At 42.4% G+C, this 15,719-nt stretch overlaps 1 protein-coding gene across 1 annotated transcript; it reads left to right on the top strand.

The window, feature by feature from the left end:
- Nucleotides 1-10,142: 10,142 nt before the first annotated feature.
- LOC149127172 (uncharacterized) lies at nt 10,143-15,022 on the top strand. The gene has a single exon (XM_089332266.1). It carries the CDS (start codon nt 13,940-13,942, stop codon nt 14,702-14,704), a length of 765 nt encoding a protein of 254 aa, XP_089188392.1. The 5' UTR covers nt 10,143-13,939; the 3' UTR covers nt 14,705-15,022.
- Nucleotides 15,023-15,719: the final 697 nt, after the last annotated feature.

Genomic DNA, 15,719 nt, shown 5'->3' with positions numbered 1-15,719 from the left:
AAAGGAATGTTCCACCACAAATGACCACACTTGATTAAATTAATGCACTTATTCAAATGGAGGTAGTAGAAGACATTCAGTTAGGTGTGTAGAATCAAGATGAATCAGTGTCATTCTCTTCTCTGAAACAGAAAAGAGCAGAGAGGAGGCTGGCACCATGGCTCACTAGGCTAATCCTCCACTTGTGGCGCTGGTATCCCGGGTTCTAGTCCCAGTTGGGGCGCCGGATTCTGTCCCGGTTGCTCCTCTTCCAGTCCAGCTCTCTGCTGTGGCCCAGGAAGGCAGTGGAGGATGGCCCAAGTGCTTGGGCCCCTGAACCCTCATGGGAGACCAGGAGGAAACACCTGGCTCCTGGCTTCAGATTGGTGCAGTGCACCAGCCATAGCGGCCATTTGGAGGGTGAACCAACGGAAAAGGAAGACCTTTCTCTCTGTCTCTCTCTCTCTCACTGTCTCACTGTCTAACTCTGCCTGTAAAAAAAAAAAAAAAAAAAAGAAGCAGAGAGACGCTTTGATAAGAAATTTTCAAACTACAATCCATGAAGAATAGCTGTTAAGTGCAGTGAAATTGAGAGCATTTGATTTTAAATTACAACCTGCGCATCCCTGCAACTCCTGATTTCCCCTTTCTTCATTTCTCCCTCAAATATCTACCACTTTTGATCATAGTACATAATTTATGAATTTAGTTTTCATTGTCATTCTCCGTTACTCCATTGCTAATAATGTAAGTTCTACGAGGGCAGAGATTTTTTGGGGGGGATTTTTTTTTTTTGTTCACTGATGCATTTCAAAGGCTTAGCATAGTACCTGGAATGTGGGACAACTCCGTATATATTTTTTGAATAAAGAAGTTGCTTCTGCCGATCCCACCAATACATAGGATTCCCCCTTCTCCTACAAACCATCAATCTTTGATATTAGAATAAATGGTTTTGCTGAATGTCCCTGAGCCCCATCTGTTGCTGAGAAGTGGTAGGAAAGTCCAGGGTGCTCTGGTAAGAATCAAGCTGCGAAACAGGTAGAGGAGAGATGTTGGGAGGCAAAGGCACTTGGTGAGAAGTAAGCACATCAGCACCATGTGAAGTATCTGTGACGCTGGCTCCACTGAGAGCCACGTGGGACTCATGATATCCGAGACAAAAGACAGAGTCCCGGCCGGCGCCGCGGCAGAAGAACCGATGGTAAAGGAAGACCTTTCTCTCTCTCTCTCTCTCTCTCTCTCTCTCTCGCTGTCCACTCTGCCTGTCATGCCTGTCAAAAAAAAAAAAAAAAAAAGCAACACAAAAGATCAATAGATGCTAGAGCATGACTGGGGAGGGATGGCTAGGCAAAGAACGAAGGATTTTTAGGACAATGAAACGACTCTGTATGATGAAATAATGATGGACTCCTGTGGTCACACATTTGTCCAAACACACAGTACGTGCAATACCAAGAATGAACCCTAATATAAACCATGGGCTTTGGGGGACTATGGTGTGTCCAAGTAGGCTCATCAGCTGTAATAAATGCACTGCTTGGTGGTGAACACAGGTAATGCAGAAGGCCGCGCCTGTCTGGAGGTAGTGTTTATATTATAAATCTGTGCCTGTCTTGCCGTTTTTCCTTGAACCAAAAAATGTTCCAAGTTACCTTTTTTTTTTTTTTTTGGGTCAGGCAGAGTTAGACAGTGAGAGAGAGAGAGAGACAGAGAGAAAGGTCTTCCTTCCGTTGGTTCACCCCCCCAAGTGGCATTGCGACCGGTGCGCTGCGCTGATCCAAATCCAGGAGCCAGGTGCTTCCCCCTGGTATCCCATGCAGGTGCAGGGCCCAAGCACCTGGGCCATCCTCCACTGCACTCCTGGGCCACAGCAGAGAGCTGGACTGGAAGAGGAGCAACTGGGACAGAATCCAGCACCCTAACCGGGACTAGAACCCGGGGTGCCGGCGCTGCAGGTGGAGGATTAGCCTAGTGAGCCGCAGTGCCAGCCTACCAAGTTATCTTCTTAAACACACACACTCACACACAAGTGTGTGTATGAAGACACCTATGTGGGCTGTTCACAGGGTTTTTGAAAATGCATATTATTAAAAAAAGATTTCAAAAACTTTTTAAAAAAATATTTATTTATTTATTTGAAAGTCAGAGTTACACATAGAGAGAGAGAGACAGAGAGACAGAGAGAGAGAGAGAGAGGTCTTCCATCCGCTGGTTTGCTCCCCAGTTGGCAGCAACAGAGCTGTGCCAATCTGAAGCCAGGAGCCAGGAGCTTCCTCCAGGTCTTCCCATGTGGGTGCAGGGGTCCAAGGACTTGGGCCATCTTCTACTGCTTTCCCAGGCCAGAGCAGAGAGCTGGATCGCAAGTGGAGCAGCCAAGACTCGAACCAGTGCCCATATGGGATGCAGGCACTGCAGGCTGCAGCTTTACCTGCTACACCACAATGCTGGCCCCCCAAAAATTTTGCACTAAAATGAACTAATCCTTTAATTCCATTTGTCCACAAACCTTTGACAGTACCTTCATATACATGCTGAAAAGTAATGACAGCATCTTGGAAAGGTTTCTTTAGAGAAAACTTACATGTAACAAGAAAGGAAATTGAGTGTATAATTAATGGATACTTTATGACCCAAAGAGCAAGTCACAAAGTGGAGAAACAGGATGGTGGTATCTGTGAAAGACTACCGGAATTTTTTCATGCAGTTCTTAGTAGTCTGGTTTGGTAGAAATGACACTTCTCAGATCCTCATTTGTTGTACCATTCCAGGTTAAATTTGGAGAAAAAGTGAGGGACTTTAGTGAGATTTGGCAGTTTAAAAGCAAACACCTCTGACAGTCATCAAGACAAGATGTGCAGACGGTGTACTGTGCACGGCTGTCCAGCTCGTCCTGCTCTCTCTGATCCACTTCCACGTCTTCTCCACTTCTGACCCTGTCTATCTCCAGCAGCCACTGGCTGGCCACCAGGTTGTTGACAGAAGACCAGCAGGGCAGTGCCCACACAGAGGCCAGGCTTCCCGTGTGCCTCCAACCCCAGCGGCAGGGTGGGCTTCACCGCCTCAGTCGGCAGCTTCTCAAATTCTCTGCGTCTTCACTCAGGTCCTTGACACTTATCTATGACTTATTCCCTATGCTGAAACCTTTATCCTGAACTCACAGTGGTTCAGCAGTCCCACCAGGGCTGTTAGTTCCTTTAGCCTTTTGACATCTATACACGAGAACAACTAAAACATTTTACAGATCTGGAGAAACAAAATATTAAGCACCTACGAAACTTCATGAAGATCAAACCCTTGGAAAGTGATAAAAAAAAAAAAAACAGAGGATTAATGGAAAAAGATAAAAAGGACTCAGGACAAATTTAAAAAGTCAAGATCTAAATGGATAAATGGCAGACATAGAACTTATTTAGATGAAGAAGTATAATCAAATATGGAAAACAACAATGTAGAACAGAATGCCAACACCATAAAACCTGATTTTGTAAGATTAATAATGCAAATAAATGTTTGAAGGCAATTTAGAGGGAAAATTCCTAAGTGTACCAATTTCCTCAACTTCTATACTGAACACTTGATAAGTTTCACATAAATAGGAAAAATTTTTAAATGAAGTTTAAGGATATTGTTACAGTTATAAAAAACACTTGTGTGGATTACATAAAACAGGTTTCAAAACATCCCGATTAACAGGAAAAACAAAGCTTCCAAAGCAAAACTAAGAAAACACATATTGTAAAGCAAGAGAAATAAAACCTTTAAAAAGAAAAATATTAAATAAAAACAGATGTTAATAAAAGACTACATTTAATCAGTAAAATGGAATTCTACTTATTCGAAAAGACTAAAACTGACAAAATTTTTGCCACTCTGTTAGCTACATTAAAAGGACCACAGAAACATATTTGAGTTAAAGAGGAAATAGAGCTACATAGGAGTGGGGTTAGAATTTAGCCATTAGCATTAGTAGTTTTATACAGTAAATATTAATGTTAAATAAATGAATTTTATACAGAAAAATATAAACTCCCAAGATATATAAACTTCCCAGATAGAGAAAATTTTAATAAACCAATAGTATTAAAACAAACTGCCTAGGGCTGGTGCTATGGCTTAGCGGATAAAGCTGCTACAGCGTGGGAGGGCAGTGGAAGATGGCCCAAGTCCTTGGGCCCTGCACCCACATGGGAGACCTGGAAGAAGCTCCTGGCTCCTGGCTTCAGATCGGCACAGCTTCAGCCATTGCAGCCACTTGGGGAGTGAACCAGCAGATGGAAGACCCCTCTTTCTCTCGGCCTCTGCTTCTGGCTCTCTGGCGCTCTGTAACTCTGCCTTTCAAATAAATAAATACATTTTTAAAATATAAATAAATAGGGGTTGGCGCTGTGGTGCAGCAGGTTAACGCCCTGGCCTGAAGTGCTGGCATCCCATATGGGCGTCAGTTCAAGACCTGGCTGCTCCACTTCCAATCCAGCTCTCTGCTATGGTCTGGAAAAGCAGTAGAAGATGGCCCAAGTCCTTGGACCCCTGCAACCACGTGGGAGACCCCAAGGAAGCTCCTGGGTTCTGGCTTCAGATTGGCGCAGCTCTGGCTGTTGCAGCCATCTGGGGAGTGAACCAGCGGATGGAAGACCTCTCTCCCTCTCTCTCTCACTGCCTCTCCTTTCTCTCTGTGTAACTCTGACTTTCAAATAAATAAATCTTGAAAAATAAAATATAAATAAATAAACAAACTGCCTGATTGTACCTCTGGGGCAGGCATTGTGGCACAGCAGGTAAAGCCACACCTTGGGCCACCAGCACCCCATTTCAGAGAACCTCAGATTGAGTCCCACCTGTGCCTCTGATTCAGCTTCCTGCCAGTGCATCCAAGAGGCAGCAGATGCTTGCCCAAGCACTCGGGTCCCTGCCATCCATGTGCAGCTCTTGGCTCCTGGCTTCAAAGATAAAAGTAGTCACAGGGGGAAAATAAAAGCAACCATCACCACAAATGCCTAATAACAAATGCAGCAATTCAAGGAACAAGAATAAGGAAGACAACATGATGCCCCAAAAGAATACAACACTTCAATACTAGAATGTGAAGATAGAGATTGACAAAATGCCAGCAGCAGAATTCAAAAAATTGATGGTGGGATTACTTAGAAGTAATCAGAAGTAAATTCCTGATCTAAAGAAATTCACACATGACATGGGTGAAAGAATTTTTAAATGGTAAGTGTTGCATTTTATTGTTTCCTGCATTTATGAGGGGATCATATAATTTTTTTTTTGATAGGCAGAGTGGACAGTGAGAGAGAGACAGAGAGAAGGGTCTTCCTTTTCCATTGGTTCACCCCACAAATAGCCACTATAACTCGGTGTGCCAGTGCCGCAGGCGGAGGATTAGCCTATTTAGCCACAGCGCCGGCCTTGTGTTGCTGTTTTAACAAACTTGGAACATGCTTAAAAGAGACCTTTTAAGACCTTGGTATATTCACTCATTAATATGTATATATAAGTGTATATACACATAAACTCATATATGGACATTGTTACCTTTCTTAAAAAATATGTGAATGTCATAGTTGAAATCATACAGTATGTAAACTTTTCAGGTAGCTTCTTTCACTGACTAATATGCATTTACAGTTCCTCCACATCTTTTTGTGGCTTGATTGTTCATTTCTTTAGAATTGGATAATAGCTGGGTGCAGACACAAGCTGGTGCAGCTGTTACTTATGTCCAAAATGGTGCCTGCTCTATTGGCTTATATGCCTCTGTAAGGTGATTGGAGAGGGAGAAACGTGTCTGTACCATCTTTTTTTTTTTTTTTTTTTTTTTTTTTTTTTTTTTTTTTTTTTTTGTCTCTTCTCTAGTTTTTCTGGTGCACTTTCCCCCATGGGGCTTCAAGCTTCATTCCCTCTAGGCTCTTCCTGCTGCTTTTTTGCTGGTGCTTGGGCTACTGAGGTCTTGTCTCACCTCACTTTCCAGCACTGGTGTGTAGGCTCTCCCATTTGTTTTCTTACTGTTGAAATTTAAATGTTCTTTGTACACTTTGGTTAATAGTCCTTTATCATATATGTCCTTTGCAAATATTTTCCCCCAATCTGTGACTTTTCTTTTCATTCTCTATTTTAAAAAATCTTATCTATTTTTATTTACTTGAATGGTGGAGAGAGAGAGACGAGAAAGGGAGAAACAGAGAGAGGAAGAGAGAGTAAGAGATATTTATCTCCCATTCACTGTTTCACTTCCCAAATGCCCAGAACAGTTGGGGCTGGGCCAGTCCAAAGTCAGGAGCAACGGATTCAATTTGGGTCTCCTGCGTGGGTGGCAGGGACCCAATTACTAGAGCCATTACTTCTACCTCCGGGGATGTACTTTAACTGGAAAATGAAATCAGGAGCAGAACCAGTACTAAAATCCAGGCACTCCTGGGGCTGGTGCTGTGGTATCCATCTGTGGCACTGGCATCCCTTATGGGCACCAGTTCAAGTCTCTTGGTTGCTCTGCTTCCAGTCCGGCTCCCTGCTGATGGCCTGGGAAAGAGACCTGGAAGAAGCTCCTGGCTCCTGGCTTCATATTGGCCCAGCTCTGGCTGTTGTGGCCGTTTGGGGAATGAACTAACAAATGGAAGACCTTTCTCTCTCTCTCTCCCTCTCTCTCTCTGTAAGTTTGCCACTCAAGTAAATAAATAAATCTTTAAAAAAAAAAAAAAAACACCATGGTCATTCCTGTATGGAATGTGGGTATCCTAGGTGGTGTCAACTGTTCAGCCAAAAATCTGCCCCTTCTTATCATTGAAATCATCTTTTGCAGATAGCAGTTTATTATTTTTTATCTTTCATGGATTGTGCCTCTGGTGTGGTATCTAAAATCTCATCACCATTTTTTTCTTAAGTTATCTTCTAGGAGTTTTATGGTTCAGTGTTTTGCATTTAGACTGATTATTAATTTTTAAGTAATTGTGTGAAGACTGTGCCTAGATTCCTTTTTTTTCTTTTTTGCATGTAGATATCCACTAGTGCCAGTACTACTTGTTGAAAATATGTCTTTTCTTCATTGAATTGCTCTTGCTCCTTTGTCAAAGATCAGTTGAATATTCCTGTTTTTATGTGGTTCATTTCTGGTCTTTCTCTTCTGATCCATTGATCTAGTTTCTGTTTCTCTGACAGTATTGTACTCTTAGAGTACAATTGACTCCTTAGAGTCAGTAGGGAAGTCCAGCGGGGCCAGTCCTCCACCTTCGCTATTCTCCTTCAATACTGTGTCGGCTTTTCTGGGTTTTTGTACCTCCATATAAACTTCACAGTCAGCTTATTGTTGTCCATGAAATAATTTGTTAGAATTTTGACTGGGACTGCAGTGACGATTCCATTAAGTTGTGAAGAACTGACAGTTTGAATCAACACACCTTGAGTAGGGGTGGGGGTTTGGAACAGCTGTTAAGCTGCCACCTCAGATGCCTACACCCCATGTCGGGGTTCCTCAGATTGACTCCTGTCTGCTTCCAATTCTAGCTTCCTACAGATGCGTCTGCTGAGAAATAGCAGATGATGGTTCAAGTAGCTGAGTAGCATAGAATTCCTAACCACTGGTTTGACAAATTATGAAACTGTTTTACAAAACTATATTTGTAGCAGTGCTGATACACACAGACATTTATTTCTTTTTTCTTTCTTTCTTTTTTATTTTTTAAAAATTTTAGCTCCCACATGAAAAGGACAACGTGCAGTATTTGTCTTTCTGGGTCTGGATTAATTCACTCAACGTGTTCTTCAGCTGCATCCATTTTCCTGCAAATGGTAGAATTTCGTTCTTTTTCATAGCTGAGTAATCCACTGTGTATCTATACCACATTTTTTAGTCCATTCATCTGGTTGATTCCAGATTTTGGCTACTGTGAACAGTGCTGCTATTAACATGGTGGTGCAGGTATCTCTTTGATATACTGTTTCCAAGTCTTTGGATATATACCCAGTAGTGGGATCGCTGAATCATATGACAAGTTTATTTCTAGTTTTCTAAGAAATCTCCACACTGTTTTCCACAGTGGCTGCACTAATTTACATTCCCACTAACAGTTTGCAAGTGTTCCCCTTTGTCCACTTCCTCACCAGCATTCGCTACTCTGTGTTTTGGATTTTAGCCATTCTGACAGGGGTGAGGTGGTATCTCATTGTAGTTTTGATTCTGTATATCTTTAATGTCTAATGTTGTTGAGCATTTTTTCATATATATGTTGGCCATTTGTATTTCTTCTTTTGAAAATTGTCTATTGAAGACCTTTGCTCTTTTTTCAACTGGATCAATCATTTCTTGTTGTTGAGTTTTTAAAGTTCTGATAAATTCATTATTTTAAATTCTTTTCTCTTTATTTTTGTCTGATTGGGTTATTTCAGATTTCTTGTCCTCAAGGTCAGAAATTCCTTCACTTGGTCTAATCTGTCATTAAAACTGTCAATTGTATTTTTTTATTTCACTGATTGAATGTTTCATCTCCAAAGTTTCTATTTAGTACTTCTTATGAGTTTTATCTCCTTAGTAACATTTTCATTATTGTTACTCATTGATTTCCTCATTTATTTGATCTATCTGCATTCTCTTGCATCTCATTACATTTCCTTACAATCATTATTTTGAATTCTTTATCTGCCATTTCATAGATTTCCTTCAGTTTGGGATCTGATTCTTGAGGATCATTTTGTTCTTTTGGAGATGTCATGTTACCTTGCTTCTTCGCATCTCCTGTGTTCCTACATTGATGTCTGCTCATCTGGTATCCTCTTCCCTTCCTCTTTATGAAGTAGGTTTATTGGGGAAAGAGTTTATGGTTTAGCTGGAATGCAGGGTATCACTTGACTTGTTGCTTTGGCTTTGGTTCTTGGCAAGCCCAGGAGTGAAGTCTCTGAGGATTTCTTTTGTCTTAATTAATGTCAGCTGTGTCTATAAGTGAATGACACAGTGGTCTAGTCTGCTGCATTTCTTAAGGATAGAAGTGTGGCTTTGAGCTGAATAAGGGTTTCCTTGGGTGTGTATCTTCGGCCCGCAGAGAGTTTGGTGTCAGACTCCCTGTTGAATATGATAGCCAGGGTCTTGTTCTTGGCTTTCCCCTTGTCCTACTGGCAAACCTGAGTGATGCCAGGACTTCTGACACCAATTGCCATGGCTCCAGGACTGTGAGATACAACCCTTCATCAGGTCCAGGCACGAGAGTCCAACTAATGCTGTGGCTTATAATACCAGCAGCCCTAGTCCTAGGACTAGGGGATGTGAACTAAAACCTGCTCTAGTCCTGCTGGATGACTACAGGGTATACAGGAGATCTTACCCTGGAGGGTATGAGTCCAGAGAGGTGGAATGCTGGTAGGTTCTTCCCTCTGTCCACCAGGCAGATTTCAGGGACACCAAGAAATCTAGAATGAATTGTTACAGTCCTGGTGTTGCAGGGTACAATGGGGTCATTACCTAGAACTCCCAGGGTGGGAGCAGATTTTTTTTTTATGGGCTGCTTCTGGTGTTAGCTCTCAGAAGCCAAGTTGAATGCTCCTGGCTCACATAGCGTGTGTGAGCATAGCTCTGGGGTTAATGTCTAAAAAGCCCCAGAGTTACAGGATGCAGGGATCTGCGCCCTGACTCCATGGCGCTGGCAGGAGCAGAAGAGAGGCACACTGAGCAGTTCTTTCACTGCCAAGTGTGATGTGCTTCACGGGGTGGGGGGGGGAGCAACACAGCTTCCCTGCTGTAGGCCGAGCAGTTGCTCAGACCCCAGTCAGCTCTCCGTGGGTGACGTGGAATTCCCTCTCAGCTAAAACTGCAAGTGGCAGGCTGCACGGCGATTGCTTCCTGCCTTGACGTGGTAAGATGGCGAGGCAGAATTGGCTGTGCCGTGCAGCTGACTGTAGAGGTGTCTCTCCTCTTGTCTCATGGAGGCTTCATTGTTTTCCCTCACTTCTTCCTTGAAAATTTGTGGGGAGCCATTGCACGGCGCCCTAAAGATGGCGCCGGCTCCTTTCCCCCGGAAGGACTGGCGAGAAACAAACATCTCCTAATAAGGAGATGGCTGAGCTCCCTTCTGGCTTCCGCATTGCTGTACCAATCAATCCTTGCCACTTGGCTGCTTTTGATTGGTGCGCTGATGGCTATAAGAGGGAGGGGAGAGGAAAGGAGGTGGTAGTAGAAGTTTGAAAGAGGTTCCTGAATAAACTGCTGGAAGAAGAGTTCGGGTCGTGTCTTCCTTGCTGGTCGAGGGACGCGACAACTGGTGGCCCGTACGGGGAACCATCTCAAATGCGAACTCAGAACTTCCTGCAGTCAGGGCAGCGCTGGTAAGTCCCCCAGGAAAATAAGGTGGGGATCCGCGATAAGAGCGGGCAGTCCTGCGACAATAGCGGGAGGATAGCTCTGCGATTAAAGCAGAGGAAGTTCTGCGACAAAAGCAGAAGGAGCTCTGACCCCTGGCCAGGGAAAGAGTAAAATTTTTGACGATGGGTAATTCACAGTCCCATCCAATTTTTCTGGCGCTGAATGCGCTGCTTTGAGAAAACGGTTTGAAACTTAAGCCTAGTACGTTGCATAGGTTTTTACGTAACTGCGATACCATTGCACCCTGGTATGTGGTTTCGGGAAGCCTTACTATCCCTTCATGGGACAAACTAGGCAGGAATTTGGATTTTGCATTCGAACAGGGTAATCTTGAAGGGGGAGTGAGACCAATATGGAAGTTAGTGCGAGCATGCCTCGAGGATGAGCAGTGTAGTGAAGCTATTCTGAGCGGTCAAGTTGCCTTGGAGGAGCTTCAGGAAGAGCGCTCCGAGAGAGCTGCCAGTGAAAAAGGGAAAACTTTGAAGGAGAGTCAGAAAAGAACTAGGAAAAAACTGTACCCCAATCTTTCCGAGTTGCGCAGCCCCTCCTTAGTAAGTAGTACTAGTGCAGAAAGTAGCTCAGAAAGCAGCAGTGAGTCTGAAGAGTGTGGCGATAACAAAGAGTCTGGTATAAAGCAAGTATGGGAATTGAATCGGCAAATGAGGATTTCCAAAAATTACAGCCGCTGAGCCATTACCAGTTGTTGTCAGATTCCTTATATGTGGTGAACGCATTAAAGATATTGGAAACCGCAGGACCGATTAAACCTTCTAGCCCAATTGTATCCCTAATGTCAGGTGATTGCTCATTGTCTGGATGCATGGGCCGCCTGGGGGAGACCCCAGGTGCTAAAAACTGATAATGGCCCGGCCTATACATCTCAAACCTTTACCACCTTTTGCCAAAAAATGGAGGTTCAACTTGTCCATGGATTGCCGTACAATCCTCAGGGCCAGGGCATAATTGAGCGAGCACACCGCACACTGAAAGAATATCTTTTAAAACAAAAAGGGGGACGTGACAGGCCAGGAGAAAGAGAGAGGAAAAATTCCACAGGTATCTTGACCTAGAGAAAAGTCTTAATTCGATAACCCTTTCCAACTTGATGGGTTTTTCTCTTTACAGTTAATAAAAACTTAAGCAATGGGCTCATACGCTGATAATTAATTCTTTTCTGTGCTGCTGTAGCTAACTTATCTAATGAGAGTTTTCATGTGTCTTGAAGGTTTCGCATTTTTCTATTGCCAGTATGAGTCTTGATTGGAAAAACTGCACCATGAAGCTGTTTACGTTATATCTTTAATGTTTGAGTGAGTACCTAACTCTGATTAGATCTAGTCCACAGCCTTGGTTAAACGTACTAATTTTTGACTAAAATGGTTTGACTCTCTGATAGTTTAAATTCTAAACCGAGTCTTTCAACTTTGGGGCTTCCAGTCGGATCCCTGGAACTCTCAAAGGATGGGACTCTAAATTTGTTAAAGTAACAGCTGTTTGAGTCAATTCAAATTATACAAAGTGTATTAAAATGTAGTAAATGATGTCAAATCTATGTTGTATTCATGTTTTTGCTTTTCAGCTGGAGTAGTCTTATAAAAATGAGAGTAAATTCTGTGTATACAAGCCTTTATGTTGTTAACTCAAGTAAGCCAATACAGATTGGTTCAGAAAATTGGGTTAATGCAAACGCCCTTTGGTTCACTTGCTCAGTTTTACATTTACATGTCTTTGATATACTTTAAACTTGTTTCTCTTAAGGATGAAGATCTTTTCAAAGTTGTAAATATGCACTAGTGACTGTTGCTGCCCAAGTGGTGTTATCCTTATGTTACTTAAAAGCATGGAAATGTAATTTTGACTTTTAATTCAGATAATGGTGTGGTATTCATTAATAGCTCAGTGTTTTAAGTTATCCAGGCATCGGTGCTAAGTAAAATATGGAAAATGTATTATGTGTACTTTTAACATCTTAAATTTGATAAGAGACTTTTAAGTTTGCCAGCATGTATTCTCATAGGTTGTCCATACATGATAATTCAAGACTGTAAAAGTAACTACAGGTATAAAGTTTCAGAAGGTGTGAGCAAGTCATGAAAAGTTGTAAAAAGTTTACGATTTTAAAACATTGTTTACAGAATTTTCTATAAGTTAAATGTTAATGCCAAAATTACACTAACCTAAAGTTGAAGTCTGATCTTCTGTTATAACAATGGGATTTTTTAAAATGTGTACTAATGTTAGTAATTATCTGGAAATGGTCTCAATTGTAAATCTTAAAATCTGTGGTTGCAAAAACTGTAACGTCTCTTTTTAACAGTGTCTGCTTAATCAGTTACTCTGCCATTTCTAAAGTTAGGTCGTGTAAGCTCTTTTTAACTCTGTTAAATAGTTCTGAGTTATGTGATAATTTCATGTGCTAACTCTTATGTTCAAGGTTTTTGTATTTCTGGTTTACCTAAAAATTCATGTTCTGCCAAGTAAATGTGTACTCTACTGTCTGTTAAGTTATGATTGATAAAAAGTATTAAGTCTTAAAAAGTTATGTTAAATATTATTATGATCAGATCTGGTCTAAAAGTGTTAAAATCGCCCTGACTAAATGTTAAGGAATTCTATTTTGACCAGATACTCTAAGTTCTCTTGGCACCTTTAACAGACTTTCTGAAAATCAAAGTTCTAAATTCTCTGGACTTTTGGTATCTCCAGAGGGCCCCTGGAGATGTCAAAAGATATATCTCTCATCTTGCAGAGATAATAACCAATCGGGCTGTTTAGATTAAAAGTGGTGCCAAGATGTGAAATGATGCTAAACTTCAGTTATAAACGTGTTTCTTTCTAGCTGCTCCAGTCTCTGGCTCAGAAGCCAGATCCTTTAAAGAAAGACTGACAAAGTCTAAGAAGCATCCCATGGTCATGATTTGCATCACCTCAATGTCCAAACCTTATGATTAAGATACGGAATCACCCGGGAACAGGCAAGGCAAATTGTAAAATCCTGCCCTTCCTGTGTCACATTTCTCCCGGTCCCTTATTATGGTGTAAATCCTAGAGGTTTTATGCCTAATCAGCTTTGGCAGATGGATGTTACCCATTTCCCTGAATTTGGTAAACCAAAATACATACATGTCTCTTTAGATACATGTTCAGGTTTTGTTTTTGCCACCCTGCAACGAGGCTGCCAAACATCTCTCATTGCCTTCAGGCCTTTGCTGTTCTAGGAACCCCTATACAGATAAAAACTAATAATGGCCCAGCGTATACTTCCAACTCTTTTAAGCACTTCTGTACTAACTTCCACATCTCTCATCACTGGGATTCCTTATAATCCCCAGGGACAAGGTATTGTGGAACGAGCACATGCCACATTAAAAAATTATTTACAAAAAATAAAAAAGGGGGAATACGGGACCATGGCATATTCCCCACAAAAATGGCTATCACATGCTCTTTTCATTTTAAATTTTCTAATACTGGATAATCAAGGGAAATCTGCAGCTCATCGTCACTGGCATCCTGAAACCAAAAGACAACAAGTCTATGTGAAGTGGAAAGACCCTCTAACTGCTCAATGGTATGGACCTGACCCTGTTTTAATATGGGGACGTGGACATGTTTTTATATTCTCGATGGTTACCTGAGCGACTGGTGCGGCAAACAATGTCACAAAGCAGCCCCTCGATCTTCATTATGATAACATTGCTGATTGGGATCGTTACTGCAGCCGTTATAACCGCCATTTCCATTGCAGCTGTGGGCGCTACAACAGCTGCTATAGTGCTCACAGGGACAGTTCAAACTGCTAATACCCTGAATAATTTGACGGCCTCCGTGGCTGCTGCTTTGGATACTCAGACATCCTTAAATGTACATATAAAGGGAGGCTTGATGATTGTTAATCAGCGTGTGGATTTGGTACAGGAGCAGGTGGATACTCTCTGGCAGCTTGCTCAGCTAGGATGTGAGTGGAAATTTTCAGGGTTGTGTGTGACCTCTGTTCAGTACGATAACATGACTCAGGCAGCAAATTACTCTAAACAGTTGTCTCAGATACTCTTGCAGAATTGGTCCGCAGAATTTGACTACACCTTGAAGCAACTGCGCCTTGCCGTGGTCACCATCAACTCCACACGTGTGGATGTCTCCTTCGCATCTGGATTGTCATCCTGGATCCGCACAGCCATCTCCAACCTGAAGGAGTGGGCGGGACTTGGAGCTTTGACGGGGTTGCTGTTACTTGTTGTGTTATTTTGCCTGTGGTGTTTGTGCAGGATGAGGACAGCTCATCGGCGGGAATTGGCCATGATAGCTCAAGCCTTTTATGCCCTTGAGGCTGGACAATCGCCGCAAGCATGGCTGGCCTTCCTTGAATGCTAGGCATGGGTGCAGGGTGTGAGGCAAAGCACTGCAGAGAGAACGAGCCATTACGTTCTCTGGAAGGCAAGTCTGTCTGCATGTGGGTTGGCATCCCAGATCCCACCCCCGCAAAAAGGATGCTGTTCCAGGTGGATGCCTGGCAGTGGGGGACAGACCCCTACCTTCTCCTGTAATCCTTAGATGCCTGGTTCTAAAACAAAAAGGGGGAACTGTGGGGAGCCATTGCACGGCGCCCTAAAGATGGCGCCGGCTCCTTTCCCCCGGAAGGACTGGCGAGAAACAAACATCTCCTAATAAGGAGATGGCTGAGCTCCCTTCTGGCTTCCGCATTGCTGTACCAATCAATCCTTGCCACTTGGCTGCTTTTGATTGGTGCGCTGATGGCTATAAGAGGGAGGGGAGGGGAAAGGAGGCGGTAGTAGAAGTTTGAAAGAGGTTCCTGAATAAACTGCTGGAAGAAGAGTTCGGGTCGTGTCTTCCTTGCTGGTCGAGGGACGCGACAAAAATTCTCATCAGCCAGACCCTTGTAAACGTATTCCTTTCTTTTTCTTTTCATATCCCAGAGAACCCTAAGTTAGTGTGGCTATAAACCATATTCAGCCATCTTGGATTGTCCCAAAAGATACTCACTATTGATTCAATTTCTCTGATGGCTGTGGGCCTATTCAGATGGTCTATTTCTTCTTGCATGGTTTTGGCAGATTGTGTCTTTCAAGGAATTGGTCCATTTCATCTAAATTAATTTTTTTGAAATGGATTGTTCATAGTATTCTTTTATTGTAACTTTAATGTCTATGGGGTCTTTATTGCTGCTGCTTCTTTCATTTCTGCTGGTAGTAATTTGTGTCTAGTTTCTTTTTTTTTTCAGTTAGTTAGCCTGGCTAGAGGCTTATTTTTATCATTTAATGAAGGGCCATGTTTGGTTGCATTGATTTTCTCCACTGACTTCCTATTTTCAATTTCATTGTTTTCTGTTCCAATTTTGATTATTTCTTTTCTTCTGCTTACTTTGGGT

Source organism: Oryctolagus cuniculus, chromosome 4 (assembly GCF_051225735.1).
Source record: "Oryctolagus cuniculus isolate XC-2025 breed Fujian yellow rabbit chromosome 4, ASM5122573v1, whole genome shotgun sequence".
In the NCBI taxonomy this organism is placed as follows: Eukaryota; Metazoa; Chordata; class Mammalia; order Lagomorpha; family Leporidae; genus Oryctolagus; species Oryctolagus cuniculus.
This window is presented reverse-complemented; position numbering and strand designations above follow the sequence as displayed.

What these genes read in the sequence shown, in the direction of transcription:
- LOC149127172 (XM_089332266.1), top strand. Translation starts at nt 13,940, where the DNA reads ATGTTTTTATATTCTCGATGGTTACCTGAGCGACTGGTGCGGCAAACA.